A 17,874-nucleotide genomic window follows, 5' to 3' on the forward strand; every position below is an offset into this window, starting at 1 on the left:
CCCATTGTATATATGTTAAGTGTTTTGTAACATGCATCTATATTATTTACACCCATTCTGTAATTTTAAAAGATGGCATAAATAGTTGTTGAGTGGTTGTGTAGTGCTGTACCCCTGTAAAGCTGCTGCTCTGTGACTGAATCCTCTGCACACACACTGAGAGTAAAACTTGCACAGCTCAAACACACATGGCTGCAGCTTCACTGAGCTAATGGTCACCCTGCCCCAGATCAGCTCCTCTTCAAGAGTCTCTTTCAGGTCCTCTTTCTCACCTCCTTGATGAAATAGCTCTAGTCGCCATGGACATCCTGTCAGAAAAAAATAATGGCATCACAAAAAGAATGGGGGAGAAAAAAATACCATCTCCAGAAATGCAAAAAAAAAAAATAAAAAAATAAAAATCAGTAAGATAAAAAGTATAATGGAAACTCTCCCTGTGCAATAAGATAATGCATGTGGAAGGATTTCAAGTAGCAAATTGCACCTTATTTCGAAATCTACAGAAATACGTGCTTTCACATGTCCTTCAGTTATGGTTGTTTAATTTATTCAATATACTGTTTATTATTAATGTCTCATTTCAGTTTTAGTTTGGCTCTAGTTATGTATTTATTAGTTTTATTATTTTGTCAAGAATATCTTGATGGACAAAACATGTAAGTTTCATGAACAATAGTTGAACACAGAGCTTATTTTTTGCGATAATCCAAAATCCTATAAGCTCTTTGTCGAGGGAACCAGTGTCATGCTAACAGCCGGGTCTTCTACAGAGTGATGTCAGAAAAATATGCAGAGACTGCGTTAAGACCATAGACCAGGGTTCCTCAAATCTTGCCCTGAAGGGCCAATGCACTGCAGAGTTTAGCTCCAACCATGATCAAACTCGCCTACCTGTGATTTTCTAATGAACCTGAAGGCATTGATTAGCATGCTCAGGTGTGTTTGATTAGGGTTAGAGCTAAACTCTGCAGGAAAGTGGATCTCGTGGGCCAGATTTGAGGATCCCTGCCATAGACTGTATAAAAACAGGTTAAGACATTTGTTTAATGACTCAACATAAAAATAAACGCTGTGTCACCGGCCACCACCTGTAGAATAGGGCGTGGCTACATGTGTTGCTCCACCCCGTAACTACTCTCATTGGCTACATCGTCTTTCTTAAGCATACATAATCAATAATCGGGGTTGTGTGTGTAGTGTAGGAGCTGAACTCTAAACATTGCAAACCTTCACAAAGACGTCATTATAAACAAACATTGTTTACTCCTCAGTGGTGGACAATGTTAATAAAGTATTTGAGTTAAAGTACAGACACCCTGATGAAGTATTACTCTAGTAAAAGTCAGCCAGGTATACTTCTTTTTATTTGGTGATGCTCGTGGTGCAGAATTATAGACTTCACATTTTAAGCACTACTCCCAGACAACAACATAGTGTTGGCCCAGATCTGGTCCATATCTGACCCACGTGAAATCCATGCGGGCTGGATCTGGGCTGACACAAAGCCTCGGTACAAGCTTTTTTCATAAGTTTCTTGTGCCATCTAGTGGCCATCTCTATTTTAATTTGCTGGAATAAATGTTCACTTAAGGGGTCATTGAGGACTCGCATGCTCTCTGTGTCTTCTGCTCTGAATGATGGCACCTGTATTGAGAGCTGTTGACATGGACAGTAGGTAAGCAGCTCAGATGTCTATGATTCATAGCGCACTCTCTCTCGCATATGCTGCGTCCTCTGTGTCGGCTCAAAGAGACAGACATAAGTGTGTATATATTGATTTTTAATGTGCTTTTAACCTTCCCTGACCCAGCCAAATCAGAACAGTCTCCAGGGAAAATAATGGACCGTTGCTATAGATACTATCGGTGGCTCCGTCCTGACTCCATTCAAATCAAATCATTGTCATGACAACAATAACATTAACCCTGCTCGGGCACCGCTGTGCCGCCGTTGCCACTTTATCAGAATGAAAGGTCAAAAATGTCAGATTCCATTGTGTGTGTGTGTGTGTGTGTGTGTGTGTGTGTGTGTGTGTGGAGGGTCTTGCCTGGTTTTTCTGAATGAGACACTTTAGTGAGCTGCTGGATGCTTGTCGTTGGCAGTGAAATTGTCACCTTCACCATGGGAGCGATGGTGTGTGTGGTTACCGTTACAGCTTTTGCCTGGGTGTTCACAGCAGTTGTGAGATCACTAATGAGTGTGGTTGTCACAGAAACAGTGGCGGTGGTCGTCACAGGGACAGTAGTTTCAGGAGCTGCTGTTGATCTAATAAGAGGTGATGATGTCATTGTAGAGGTTGGTACTGTGGAAATTGTACAAAATCAAGCTGTTAAAGCAGTTTTTCTCTTCGAAAAGTCTTATTTTTGCCTGCTTCAGCACACCAAACTCCTTAATAATCAAGATACCTCTGCTCCTGTGGGAATCTGCACTGGGAGTGCTGTAGGAGTTGGTAATGGCTTAAGGCCATGGTACCAGGTCACTAGTGTTTGGTAGGTCATGCCACATTACTGTAGAGGTAAGACAGTGCTCTGATTGGTCAGTTTTGATTCACACACAATGCATGTTGTATCATAGCTGACAGCAGACACTGTTAATAACAATAATATGCTCTCTGAACTCACTCACCAAAGGGCAGCAATGGAAATGTTATATTACCTACAGAAAAGCAGGAGAAAAAAAAATCACAGAATCTGACCAGCACATTTCTAAATATATAAAGCATTGGAGTAATGAATATAAGTGTGTGTGTGTGTGTGTGTGTGTGTGTACCTCTGGGTATTTCCTCTGTGATGGTCTAATTAAACAGAGGTGTGACTGAGCCCATGTCCCACAGCTGAGACAGATCACTGTCTGAACACATGCCTCTATTTTAGTTTCAGTTTTGTTTTATATTCTTTGTTTTATTACATAAACATTTAGTAATTGTATTTTGATAAGTTGGTTAATTTAACTCTTAATATATAAAGCGTGTGAGAGATAATTGTCAGTAGTAAATTTGTTTAGAGTGTACATATATGATCTTGAATGAATTAAGAATGAGTAATGGTGATAATTTTACATTTGGGGGTGAATTATATAATGCCTTTATAATGTTTTAAATAATAAACATTAAAGCTACAGTATGTAACTTTTTTTGTTAAAAATCAAAAATAAGTTGTTGGGCAAGAACATAAGATATCAGTGTTTAAATCTGTCTCCTTACCTTACCCCGATTCACAATGGTAAACATATAAATGATTTAAAATTTGAGTTGTCGGGTCCGAATTATTATAAAACATTTGCATTTCTATTTGGTCAGAACAAAAGCACCAAATATATTACTGACTTGTTCAGATGACATTTGTTTTCGTAGAGAGGAGCAGTACCAAAGCAGAACCAACGAATAAAAAGGACTCTGCAAGTTACTTACATTTTTCTGTTACAAACAGAGATAGAGAGGCAAAAGTTGTGTAATGCATCTTAAATATTTATATATTTTCTAACATTTTTTATTACTTGTATAATAATAAAAGAAGCATTTGACATGTAAAACAAACATTGTAGATGCACACACAAACTCACCTGACTTTCCAGCCATGACACAGATATAGATGCAGTCAGAGCTGTTCTTCTGACTGACTGGAAGAATGACAATAGCACACACACATAGACAAATGACATGATATAGTATTTGAGGAGGACCAACACTACAACATTATAGTGTATTAGTGCAGTACACTACGCTGCATCTAGGTGTCTGTGTGTGTGTGTGTGGGTGATTGTAGTTGGTGCTTTACCTGAGAGGATAGAGCTGGACTTAAATAGTTCTTGCAAATAACTGGTGTAATTTCCCATTACATCCAACAAAATAGCTGTGAAATCTAAAAAATAATATAGTGATTAGATAGATAGATGGATGGATGGATGGATGGATGGATAAGCAATCAGTGTATAGTGAATGAGGTTCTTCACCTGTGAGGTCATTGGTCTTGTTGGTCAGACAGTAACAGTATCTCAATGGAAATAAACTGCTCTCAATGTCCTGAAAGTCTGAGACTACACACGCCCATACATGTGTACATGACGCACAGATACACACATGCAAACACACACAGAATGACATCATATTTGTGCCATATTGGTGCTGTAGTTACAGTGTGATTCGGCTGTGTGGATAAGGGTAGTTACTGTTGTAGACCAGCAGCGTGAGCTTGTGGAGAGAGAGTGAACTGTGTGACGTCACACTGAGTAAGGAGAAAAGATGCTGTGAACCTGAAAACACACACAGATGAAAACAAAACATTTTTGAGATGTGTGTGTTAAAACACTCATCAGTTAATTTGTCTACTAATTGGATATACACAAATACTATGGAAGCTTGATCCTCCAGCAGGATGAAATATAGTTGCATCTTTTTATTTCACAATTCCAAGATAAAAACTCATATCTGCGAGATATAAACAGAAATATGATATTGCCTATGATATATATATATATATATATATATATATATATATATACAGTGCTCAGAATTGTGAGTCATAAACTCTGCAGTTATAAACTCTCAGTTTGTGAGAAAAAAGTCCTAATTGTGAGATTAAAATAATTCTCAATTACCTTTTTTATTTTTTATTCCAAAAAAACAGAATTGTGAGATTTAAACTAAAGAAAAAAAATTATGACTGTAAGATGTAAACTCCGAATTGCGAGAAAGAAACAAATTTTTTTTTAATTTCTCACAAGTCATAGTTTATATCTTGCAATTCTGAGAATAAAGAATTATGAGGAAAAATAATTGTGAGAGATAAACTAAAAATTGTGAGAAAAAAAGCTAAAAAGGCACAATTACTTTTTTAAAATGATTATTTTATAACTATAAATCAGCAACAAAGCCATTGTGCAAAGTTTGGAAATTGTTTTGTGTGCCCTTGTGCCCTTCATACATTTAAGTTTCATTTGAATAAAAATAAACCCCTGGGACATAAAAGTGCCCATATGTGTGTGTGTGTGTGTGTGTGTGTGTGTGTGTGTAATACCTGGTTGTGAAGCATTGATGAGTGTGTTGACGAGTCCAGTAAGATCTATGGAGGCGGGGTCAATGTGTTCTGCTGGGATCTCTGAGTAAATTAAGATTACACTGATTTATACCTCGCATAAGGTATATATCGATCTGCAAACCATTCTTTACAGCCCTGTAAAATACTCCTAAATCACATTCACATGAACCTCATTACCAGGCTTCACCACCACATTCGTCATTTTACATGGACCTAATCATTAGGACTAAATGCCTGAGGAAGTAAAAGCATTTTAAACCCTTCATATACAGTGTGCAATGATTCATAAACACTTTACCGCCTTCATTTGTACATTAAGAGCTCTGATTGGTTCTTGTCTTCCATGAGAAAGACTCTGATTGGTTACCTGTGGACACCAGGAGCTCTCGCTTTTCTGTTCGCATCAACTTGCTTTGTCTTATAACTGAAAAAGACATATTGTTACCCTCTTGACTAGCAGATATATTAATACAAAGCTTGTCTTTTTTTATTCTACATTTACTAACCTTGTGTATGAATAAGGAACAGAGTTACTATGACAGCACAGATTTTGACGCTGAGCCAATGTTTCAGTTTGAGTTTAGCCATCTCTGCAAAACAAACAACAGTCAAATAGCTTTTAAAATTGCAACACTTCATTAGTAACAGCACAACAGCACCAGCTCAATCCTCTAGAGAAATGTAGCTACCAAAATCCTTTTAACGCTGATCTGGAAAAGCTACAGTTAAGATGTTTAATCTTTCATTCAGTCTTTCAGATTTTTTCTATTTAAAGATGCCTGCCTCTTATTCCATCACAAACAGAGACAGAACATGGACAGATAAAGAGAGACAGAAAAGAGAGAAATCATTTTAAGTTTCTTATTAATTACATCTGATTATTATTATTTATTATCTGTAGTTGACATTGTTGACATTTCATTGGTGGAAAAACAGACATTTACCGCAAGCGATATGATATTTTTCCTTAAACTTGAAAAAAAAAAAAAGAAAAAAACACTTTCTTTCATAAAATGGAAAATACACAAATAGATAAATACATACATACACATACATAGAACTCACTAACTGAATCAAAATTACAAAAATATTATAGCAATTACAAAAATATTACAAAGAGATATTCAATCAAAAAAATTCCACAGAGTTATTCATCCAAACTAAAATGTCGCTATACATAAAATATAAAAATGTAGAAATAATAAGATTATAATTTAAGAGCAGCAAAAAAAAGTTCACACTGTATGTAAAGTGCATGTGAGAGCTGAAACACAGAGTGCAATAGGAATGTGAGTGTGAACTAAACAATAAAAAAAAAAAACACTCACCTGCAGAAGAGAGACGCAGACACTGCAGGACACAGACAGCCATCTGCTCGCTGTCTGCTGTCTCTCACACGCTCACACACAGAACCAGCAGGGCATCATGGTCCCCAGAGAGGGCAATAGGCTGTAATAGCCCTCCAGTGTGTCACCTGAGCTCAGCTGGCAAACACAGAGGACCTGCTCTCAGCCCAACACACACAGATACTCGCACAGATATAGAATCATTCTCTTTCTCTCACACTCACAAAGAAACGCTCACAGATATAGATTCTCTCTCTCCTAATAAAAGTAACAAACAGTTATACAAACTCACATGCTGGTTTCAGAAATGTGATTGTTTTTATGCAAAAGTGTTTTAAAATGACTTTTAAACATCCATAAAAGCATTTTTAATTTTATTAGGCCTACTTATAGTATAGCCACTTTTCTCTCGCAGGCGTAGCTGTACATAAAGAACCTGATTCAACATTTTTGGCCTCTCTTTAAATATGATAATGACATGTCTTGTACACGAAGCCTCTCCTCTCATGCACTCTGTTCTGTTTGGCAGCGTATGGTTTCTGGGACAGTGCAAGGCCTGGGAAACTCTGTTGTCCTGGAGACCAAGAACAAGGCAGAGGGCAATTCCCACAACAACCCCTCTACTTGTATTCGGCTCAATATTTCCTGCTATATTCTGTTATTGTGACTCTACTGAACTGTTGGTTCAACAGATAATGTTGAGTGTCATATTTTACAAGCAACGCATGTTACTTAAGTTTTCAAAATACCATCAAAATAATTATAAAATGTAATTTATAAAAAAAAAATCTAATATATCACCATATGCACTTGTCTGGGATCACTATACTTCACTAGTAATTTACCCAAGAGAGAAAATTTACTGAAAATGACTCAGAAGTAGAAGAGTTTGTTTCTTCATCAGAACAGATTTGTAGAAATTTAGCATTGCATCACTTACTTACCACTGGTGTGAATGGGTGCCGTCAGAATGAGAGTCCAAACAATAATAAAAACTGATAAAAACATCACAATAATCCACAAGTAATCCTCGAAACTCCAGTCCATCAGTTAACATATTGTGAAGCGAAAAACTGTGTGTTTTTGCAAGAAATCAAACCATCAATAATTTTTTTTAAAAAGTGTAAACCATTGTTTCTGGCTAAAATACAAATTCTTTATCCACAATATTTCATTCTTCAGTGAAAATAACAGTAAAGATATTTATAAAGTTGAATTTTTCTATTTCGAAATAATTTTTTATTTTTATTTTTACTTTCTATTCATCCAGGAATCTTTTAACACAGTTTCCACAAACATATTGAGCTGTTATCTGTATAATACTGATAACAAATGTTTCTTGAACACCAAATCAGCATATTAGAATTATTTTTGAAGGATCATGTGACACTGAAGACTGGAGTAATGACAATCCAGCTTTGTATCACTGGAATAAATTACATTTTAAAATATTTCTTTAAAACGTGAAATATCTTACTGATCCCAAACCTTTGAATGGTATTGCATATATTTACTCAAAAATAACTTTGTTACATTCAATAATAAATAATAATGTAGCATAACTAGTAAATTTTTATTCTAAAGTTATTTTCAAATGTAACATTCCTCAACAATATTGACTTTAAATGCAGCAGCATCTGTCTCTAAACAAAGTCATAATTGAAGATTTCTAATTAAACAAGAACAAACTGCAATGTTTATTTTAATATATCTTTATTACTAACTGGTGCAATTCGAAGATTTAACATAAAAAAAATCAAGTTTGTCATAACATTTGCATATTATCTCATCAAATTAAAATATTAAAACTGGCCTTGACCAGAATGTAAATAAAGATTATTATTCAAAAACTGGAATGAATATAAGAGCTTAGAAGGCCACTAGTGTGAAATCATTTAATCTGAAACCAAAAAGAAAAGAACTAAAACATAATTTGTTGGGTCTTTAGAAGGAAAATACACAACGAACCGGTCCTAGGAAAATGAACAGATGCTTTACTGATGCCACCGAGAGCAAAACAATGATGGATAGCCTAAAAAGCAAAATGATGGCAGGTTTGATTCATGATGAAGAGAACGTGATGACCAGCAGAGAGGGACTGGAGCTCTTAAAGGCCAAGGCACAAACAATAAACAGCAGTGTATCTGTGTACATCAGTAGTCTGAGATCACAACAGACAGCAGTCAATAGTCAGAGAAAAAAAATCAGATAGCAGTCATTACTTTCAGACAGCAGGTAAATAATAATAATAATGGGCAGCTGTTTGGTCTGAGATAACAATTGACAGTTTTTAGTTCAAAATAAAATGTATAAAGATAATAATGGGCCATTTTATTGGATGATTTGTGACTGATTTTTAGTTTAGTTTAGGATAGTTTGGACATCTGTGCTTAGTGACTAGTGTTTATTCTGGGGTAATGACAACAGTATTTAGTTTGAGATCATGAATATTTGAGTTTAACTTTGAGGATGAATGCCATTGTTTTGTGTGAGATGATGAGCGGCAGTGTTTAGTCTCATGATCGCAGGATTATAGGACAGTTAAAGGGACAGTACACCCAAAAATGAAAATTTTGTCATTTACTCGACACTCTGTATGTCTGTATGACTTTCTTTGTTCTGCAGAATACAAAAGAAGATATTTGAAAAAATGACTTATTGACTTTAACTGGAACTTCTTTTAGATAAAATATCATCTTTTGTGTCCACAGAAGAAAAAAAAATAGTATTTTTATTAGAGCTATCACTTTAAGCGTCAAACATACTAAACCTCAGATGACTGCCTTGACCTCATCATAACCCCACGCAGATGTAGGAACACAGAGAAGGAAAGAATGGAAAAGACAGAACACAGAGAAGAAAAAAAAATCCAAAATCAAAATGATCAATAAATTAAATAACAGATGTTAAAATAAAACATAGAGTAATTGTTAATTTCCATGTTATGGCTTTTGTTCTCTGAATTTATAGTCTTTATTGTTACAGTTATACAGATATTAGTACTATTTATCCCAAACCCTAAATGCAAGTTGTAAAATTTGATTTATGCAATTTACTGAGCATCAAGTCCCTATAGTCAGAATGACTTATCCAGGTGAATGAGATGGTGAGTGAAACAATGTTAAACGATGCAGACAGACATTATGACAACATAACCAGCTCTACACTTAATTCACACTGGACTTAACAAATGACTTGAAAGTTAATGAACTTTGAATTGATTTGAATCTTGATATTAAACCTTATCTTGATACTTGATAGCCAGTGATAATATATTTCGACATTGTGTAAAATGTAAAATAAATAATTAGGTATTAAAGGGAAGTAGATAGGTTATTATAGTTCACCGAAAAGGCAAAAAACTAAAACAATAAAAAATGGTTTAAAATAAATGTTAACAGAAATAAAATATTAAAAACGTTAAAAACTTATTTTATTCCAGCTAGTTGCCAAGGCAACCTTTGTCATTTTCATTTAGTTTAACTTGATTTACAAACTAATACGAAAATTTAAAGAATAAAAATCACAAAAAAATACAAAAATCACAACATTAAAAAACACAAAACTTTAAAATGAAAATGGAAAATATACTATATATATTTTAATAAAAACTATAGTAGTATCTATGATGAATGATACTAAAATAACCTGGGGAGGAACTGACATTACAAACTAATTTCTTTTTACAACAAAAACAGACAGTAAATTCACATTTTAACAGTGAATTTACGCAGGATCTGTTTAAGCTGAAACCTTTTGGAAGACCTAAGTATTTTTTTTGGAGTAAAACATTCAGTAAGTCTAACTACTGTATTAACTTTTGTAATTTGGTAGGTAAACTGGTCAATGTTAAAAATAATTCTGCTGTCTAAGGGTAAAGTTTGATCATTTTCCACAGTCAACTGAGCAACTACAAGCCCTCCCTAACCCTGGAATGATCCATGTGATTGATGTAGGGTTACCGTAAGGAAGCTGTAGTTACCCTGGGAAAGTTGGTCCCATGGTTCAGTGGCAATATTCATTGAGCTGGCAGTTTTATGTGCCGCTCACAGACAGGGTGTGCTCATTGGTTGGATTAAGGCCACACACTTAAGGAATTCCTAACTGAGGCTCTGCTTTTGGTCCTTAGCTAGTGGCGACGTCCCAGAGTGCAGTTCATGCTGACCAGAGTAAAAAGGTTTATACAATCTGCAAAAGGAACTTAAAAACCAGCTCAAGATGTGCAGAGAAAGAAGCTTCCTCAAACCAAAGTATTTGAAACAAAAGCAAGTGCAAACCGGAGACGTCGATACATTAAGCTCCTCCGTGGATGAGTCATGCAGTCCATGCATACGAAAAGATGTATAAATAGAAAAATAAATGTTTACAAAAATGGCATAGCATCTGTTTTGTTCTCCTCCCTTAAAGTTCCCAGTCAAGTATAACCACACAGTCTCGTTCTGCCAAGTGCAGTGTCTATCACTAGAGATAAAACGCATGCATTCCATGCAGTGCTCTTTGCTTTGCAGGGGTAAAGCGTGAAGTGGATACATATTTAGATATGATGAGTATTATGTTTGTCTTTATGTGTCCTTTTGTGCTGTACAAAGTCTGTAGTCATTATAAAGAGTGTGTGTTAGTGCGTCTTTAGGGTGGTGTTCCCCATGTTCCATCGGAGTGGAACCCATCTCCAGTGGACGAGGGTGGAACAGGTCCGCTGGGGGTAAAGGGATCAGTGTCCGTATCCGACTCGCCCTCGGCTAAATATCGATGGTCCTGGCCCCAGCTTGACCCTGCCGTTAACCCTGAGGCCTTGCCCTTGACCTCCTCTTTCTCGGCGGAGATGCTGAATCCGCTGGGCGAGCGTTCCAACTCCTCATGAGTGACCGACAAAAGCGACAGCGGCGTTCCCACCCTGCGGCTTCCCGACTGGCTGACGTTGGAGGACGGGGAATGGCTTGGCAGTGGGCTGATGGGCAGGACAGTCGGTCTCGGCGGGTGTGCATCAGAGGATGTGTAATATGGTGTATTGTGTGGCGGCGGGCCGTAGCTGCAGTAGACGCGGTCGCCTGCGAGGCTGACAGTCAGCATGGGGTCGCAGCGCTCAATGGTCATGTGGCCAGGGCCTGTGAAGTCATGTTGCATGTGCATATCCACCAGGAAATCCAGTTTCTTCTCCATGTCTTCTACCTGTGAGTGAGGTGACGACAGAGTTTAGCAAAACAACTTTAGTTAGGGCATACAACAAGCTGTCTGAACGCATGAGTACCTGTCTCTCAACCCGCACAAATCTACCCATCATGCTTTGGTCTTCGGGATCTGGCAGGCTTGCTTTGGCAAGATATGACTCATGTCTGAGAGAGAAAAACAGAGAGGAAAAGTGAATCAAGAGTTCAGATGAGAATGGTTGTAGCTCTGCAATTAAAACATTATACTAAATTATTAATAATAAATTATAAATTGCCACAACTCTTCATTCAATATAGGGATTATTTTTAGGCATTATTATTAAATATGGTTGTGATTTTATTAGGATTATGCTCTAGCAAAATAATATATTAGTATAGTTTTAATATATATCAATATATTGTTTTAAACTTAATAAAAATGTAAAATATTTACCTAGGTGACTGCTGGGTGGGGTATGGAAATGGTGGTTTCTGGGGTTTCTTGTGTTTTGGAGTGAGAGGCGGTCCTGGTGTCAGGATCAGATCTAGTCTAAAGATGAAACAAATAGCAAATATTAGAGGATATTAGAAGATTATATAGTACAGTTTAAAAGATGCAAGTAAACAATTTGAATTGGAAAAAAGTTTGACTCATAATATTACCATGATAAAGTAATTTTAAAGTTTTCTATCATTTCTAAATGTTTCAATGTGTGTGTGTGTGTGTGTGTTACCGTGTCTGTAGATATTTGATTCTGGTGAGCATGTCCAGGTGTCCTGCAGAATACTGCTCAATCACGTCCTTTACATCATACGGCCTCAGGGTCTCCTTAAAACGCTTCTTACTCAACAGGAATATTATGATCCTTCAAAATAAGAAAAATTAAGAGGAAAAAATGTTAAAATAGTAAAACCTTGAATTTAGAACAGCTGAAAGATTTGTTAAGATATAAATGATGGTGTATTTGCTTGTACAATACCATTCAAAAGTTTTTATTTTTAATGTCTTTTGTACATCAATTCGGATAAAAGTGTCTGCTAAATGCAGAAATGAAAATTTAATGCTCACCAAGGCTGCATATATTTGATAAAAAAAAAAAAAAAAAACCAACAGTAAAAACAGTAATGTTGTGAAATATTACAATTTGAAATAACTTTTCCTGTGATGGCAAAGCTGAATTTTCAGCCGTCATTACTCCAGTTTGCAGTGTCATGAATGTCACAAATCATTTTAATATGCTGATTTGCTGCTCAAGAAATATTTCCTATTATTATCAATGTTGAAACAGTTAATATATTAACAGTTAATGCTATTTAGTATATTTGCTGCTTAATATATTTTTTCTGAATTATATGAAGAATATAAAGTTCTAAAGAACAGCATTTATTTGAAACATATATTTTTTTTGTAAAAATGTAGAAGTATTTAATGCTACTTTTGATCAATTTATTGCTCATTAAAAGCTCAATTTATTGCTGTACAAAATTATTATGATTATTTTTTTTTTAATCTTAGTGAACCGAAACTTTTGAACAGCAGTGTACACTGGGACTGTGTAGGACTAAAAAAAACAAAAAAAAAAAAACATAAAATAAAATAATTAAAGAAAGAAAAAGAAAGTGAAAAAAGATCACAGGTAATTTTTAAGGATTATAAACATAACATAATCTCTGTATACCGCAGTGCTCTTATGACTAATTTGAGAGTTGGAATCATCTCCTCCAGAAGTATGTCTGGTGGGAAGCCCTTCTCCTCAGGAGTTGGATCTGGCAAACCACCTGTATCTACAATGAAGCAACAAAACAAGGTTAGATTAATTGCATTGCGTAAGTGTCTACTATACTTAAAATGTAAATTTAAAATTTATATTTCTTGCATTATTGACGATCTTATTTCCTTGTGTCTGTAAAGGAGCTTTGACACAACCAGTATTGTATAAACCGCTATACAAATAAAGGTGACTTGACTTTACTGTACTTGAGTATTTAAGGAAGTATATCTATTATTATAGTGTGTAAATAGCTAAGAGCGTGTTTATGTATATTGTGCATACATATTAACTGTACAGGTGTTTATGAGTGTTTACAGGTATGTTGGTTCTGTTTTTTTTCTTAGTATGCACTAGTTAAAAAGTTTAGTACTTTAAAAAAGTTGAGCTTTTAAAAGAGCATCTTGAGTATGTGAATGATGTGTTCGGGAGTGTGTCATACCCTCTGAGCTCTGTCTCAGGGCGTAGGCCTTCATTCTGAAAGCAGTTCTGAATCTCTCTCTGTTACTGAACCCTGCTGGTTTGCCCTCTTTTGATGGACTCTCCTCAACCGCCTCTGCTGGCCCGCAGTTCCCTGACACACTTTCAGGATTGGCAGCAGGCATCATCACACGGGCCCTTACCATTGACGGTCTCGGAGTTGACAGCCGCACACGTTCCAACAAACTCAACTTCTGACTGATGAAGAGACAGAGTAACAGATGAGCTGAATCTCAGAGCTCTGAACATATTTTGTTAATATTCCTAATCATTTTGTAATTCTTATTGAGTCTCTTTGTCTGTTAGAAGTCAATGAAAAGGAATTGATGATGTTGTATCCCTAAAAGCACACATACGTCTGGCCGATGTCGACCCGATATACGAAGTTCTGTTGACAGGATGTAGCCCAGAGAGCATTTGCTAATTGAGAATATGTCGCAGAAACTTCAGCATCTTATCATAAATGCTTTCCGGTCGATGTTTGGATGAAGCAAACCAGTAAATCTCGGCTGCTCTGTGTGTGTGTGGATCACCGGCGTTCTGCTCGTCATTGTTCTAGCAGACCACTCGCGGCAGCCGCCACTTTTCCAACTGCGGTCCGCGGATCATAATCAATTCCACACACTACCCAAAATGTCCTTCCACACAATAAGAAATCAAAAACAATATACAGGACTATCAATAATAGTTGCAAATTTATTAATATTTTCAGTGAACATATTAAATATACAAATATATTTACATTTAATCATTTAGCAGACGTTTTTATCCAAAGCGACTTACAAATGAGAACAATAGAAGCAATCAGACCATAAATTTACATTTATCAGATGATTTTATCGAAAGTGACTCAACCATGGTTTTACCAGAATTTGCAGCAAAACCATAGTAAAAACAAAATCATGTCATAATTTTAAATGTCATAAACAAAATCAGCCATAATTTTACTACAATAACCCACGGTTTAACTATGACTGTTGCAGTAAATGCATGATTTCAGAAACTATGGTTACTATAGTCTAGGTTAGTTTTACACTATTATTACTACAATATTACTATAGTAGAACCATGGCATCAAAACCATGGTTACGCATGGTTGCTACAGTTTTACTGTAGTAAAACCATAGTTAATTGTCATAAAGGTATAGTGCTTTTCACAATACTTATCATTTTAAAAACAGGTTTACAGAAAATGCATGTTTCAAGGTTACAATTGAAAAATATCCTTTAAACAGGCAGAGGTGAATGAGACTCACTGGGAAAAAACATCATCTGGCAACAAAGTAATGTCCATATGACAGTAGCTCAAAGATAATACAAGTCATGTTTTCAGTTAAACACTATCCTTAAACATTATTAAAGGGTAAGTTCAACGATTTTCCACCCACTTTGTATTGTTACATGGTAATATATGTAAAAGAACAATGTTTATCTTTCTCCAAGATACCTAGTTTATTTGTCAGCAAAACTCTGACGCATGATGCAAAACACAGCATTTCATCATTATGATGATGCAAAAAAGTGTCTTTTTTTCATTTTGTCAAAACTCATTTAGTTTTGCGTCATCTAGTGGAGTGTTGCTTACAAGTAAAAGGGGATATATAGATACACATAACTCAAAGAAAGAGTAAATATTGTTCATTTACATATATTAGAGTCATTGCAACAAAACAAAACTTACCCTCAAAGGCAATATAAGGATAAAATTTATCAGTTTTCTATGTCCATTTACAGTTGGCATCATCTGAAGTCTTCGTGAGTATTGCTGTCATCTGAAGTGAGACTGGATCCAAACTGAAACTGGCGTAATCTCTAGTAAACTTAGAATGAGCATCCCAAGAGCCCGAGAAACAGGAAAACAAAAGGAGAAAGTTTAGCATAGCTGCTGTTCATTATTTCAGATGATTTATTTAATCACTTATAATTGGAGTGCAAGTTTACGAGATGTGTTTTGTAAATACTTGGCTAAAAATATGTATTTATTCTAATTTAAACTAAAAGAGTGTGTCTGAGATCCAAACATTATCAGGAAGGGCATTTCAAAGTTTAGGAGTAAAATACAAAAAAGCTCTACTTCCTTTAGTGGACTTTGATATATCCTCAGACGGTATGAGCATGGAAGGATCTAGGAACATAACAAGCAATTTGTCACAGAGACAATGATATTTAATATGCAGTTCCAGGTTTATTTGAAGGAAACAAGCTAGAGCAGAGTTAAATTTCAGATAAAAAGAAATAATAATAAACAGAATATACAAAAAAAAATACTATAATAAATAATATTAAATAATAATAACAGTTTACTTGTATTTCCTACTTCTCTGTCAGCAAAACCTATGCAAAACTATCAAAACCACTAATATTTGTGTGATTTTAAGGACTAAACTTTCCTGAAAGCAGTGAAAACAGCAGCAAGAGACGGAGTTTCCATGGCAACTCTGCTCCCAGCTCCAGTGTATAATGACTCGAAAGTTCAATGCACATGCATTAAAACACATTATAGTCATCCAGCATTACATAAATAAACTTCTAGAATTAAAACATTACAATTTTAATTCTCATTAAATAATCATTAAATCATAATTTTAAAAAACTTATTTTGTAGTTCAAAAAGGAACAGCTACAATGTAGCCCACAGAAGAGACATATTCTTTCTGGCAGTCTGTAACAGAGTAAAAAACACTCCGGTAACTATTACAATTAGTGTTTTACCAATTTAATGACCGGGCACTATAAACATTAGACATGAACACTCCTGAACTAAAAACAAACTGGGCTGAAGCATTCCGCTGCTCAGCATCTAGCCATATGCACTTTGAGAAATTGCTAGAAACACATAAGACATTAACAGTAATTTTAAAAAAAGCTACCGTGACCATTATCTAAACAAGTTAGTTGGTAATAAGCCACAGTCTCCTCACCTGTGCTACAGTACACAGAGTGCCTTACTAGTAAATTTTAAGTGTTACAAATTTAACAAAATAATATTTTTTTCTTATATTGCTCAAGCGAAAACTTACCTGAAAACCACAGATGTCACACAGATGTGGATGAGCCGCCTTCTCTCTGGTAGGTTGCTAAGACATGAATAACTGGGCACGCGCAAACAGATAAGCGCGACATCGGCCTCCAGTAGTGAGCCAACCCAGAGCGACGTTTGATGAGCTGGGAAAATAGAGCACTGACTGAAGATATCTGCCTATGTCTGGCCAATACTTCTTAGATTTTATAGCCAAGGAGGCCGACGTTCCGCTCTTTGGCCGACATCGGCCAGACGTATGTGTGCAGTCCGGGATAGTACCGGTCAAGTTAATAAAATCACAAAATAAATAAAAATAAATTTCCATTGACAATATATATGAGAATACACTAATGTTCAGTAAAAAATTTTCTGAAATTAAAAATTATTTTAAATAAAATAAGTACTTTTATTTAGTAAGCCTGCATTAAATCGATCAGAAGTGACGGTAAAGACATTTAAAATTTCACAAAAGATTTCTATTTTAAATAAATGCTCACATTGTATCACATTTTGAGCAAAAAATATTAAGCAGCACAACTGTTTTCAACTCTGATAATAGACTGCACGGATCATAACATCAGATAACATCTGCCTGTGGTGTTTTGTGTCATGTTTCTTCTTTTTTTCTAATGTCCAATTTTGTCTTTATTCTGGTTTATGGCTGATTTTAGACAGGGCAACTTTTCAGGTGCCATTGCCCAGCAACAGGCAGGAAATGGACCACAGGTTGAGACATACAATTATTTTGGATGTCAACTTTTGCTCTCCATCTCCCACTGCTGGCCATTTAATAATATAATGAATGATCCTAAAAGAATAAATTATATATATATATATATATATATCAAACCTTATATATATATATATATATATATTATAATAAATTGATTAATAGAATATAATAAATTGATACATTGATTATAATATATATTAATATAATAAATTGATAATAAAATTAATTATTATTAATATTATAATATAATCAGCATATAGGAATGATTTCTGAAGGATCATGTAACACTGAAGACTGGAGTAATTATGCGAGTAATTATGCTGATTTGCCATCACGGAAAT

At 35.3% G+C, this 17,874-nt stretch overlaps 1 protein-coding gene across 1 annotated transcript in view; it reads right to left on the minus strand.

Annotated features, from left to right (window-relative positions):
- Window positions 1-9,919: 9,919 nt before the first annotated feature.
- The window catches only part of LOC109099182 (potassium voltage-gated channel subfamily KQT member 3-like), a 35,388-nt gene continuing 27,433 nt past the window's right edge, over window positions 9,920-17,874 (minus strand). Inside the window, exons 12-17 of the mRNA XM_042778406.1 lie at window positions 13,741-13,976; window positions 13,209-13,314; window positions 12,264-12,395; window positions 11,984-12,079; window positions 11,631-11,715; window positions 9,920-11,551 (exon numbers count right to left, since the gene is read on the minus strand). Of these exons, the coding sequence (XP_042634340.1) occupies window positions 11,009-11,551; window positions 11,631-11,715; window positions 11,984-12,079; window positions 12,264-12,395; window positions 13,209-13,314; window positions 13,741-13,976 (1,198 nt within the window). The 3' untranslated portion in view covers window positions 9,920-11,008. The remainder of the gene's footprint in view (window positions 11,552-11,630; window positions 11,716-11,983; window positions 12,080-12,263; window positions 12,396-13,208; window positions 13,315-13,740; window positions 13,977-17,874) is intronic.

Source organism: Cyprinus carpio, chromosome A2 (genome assembly GCF_018340385.1).
Source record: "Cyprinus carpio isolate SPL01 chromosome A2, ASM1834038v1, whole genome shotgun sequence".
NCBI lineage: Eukaryota > Metazoa > Chordata > Actinopteri > Cypriniformes > Cyprinidae > Cyprinus > Cyprinus carpio.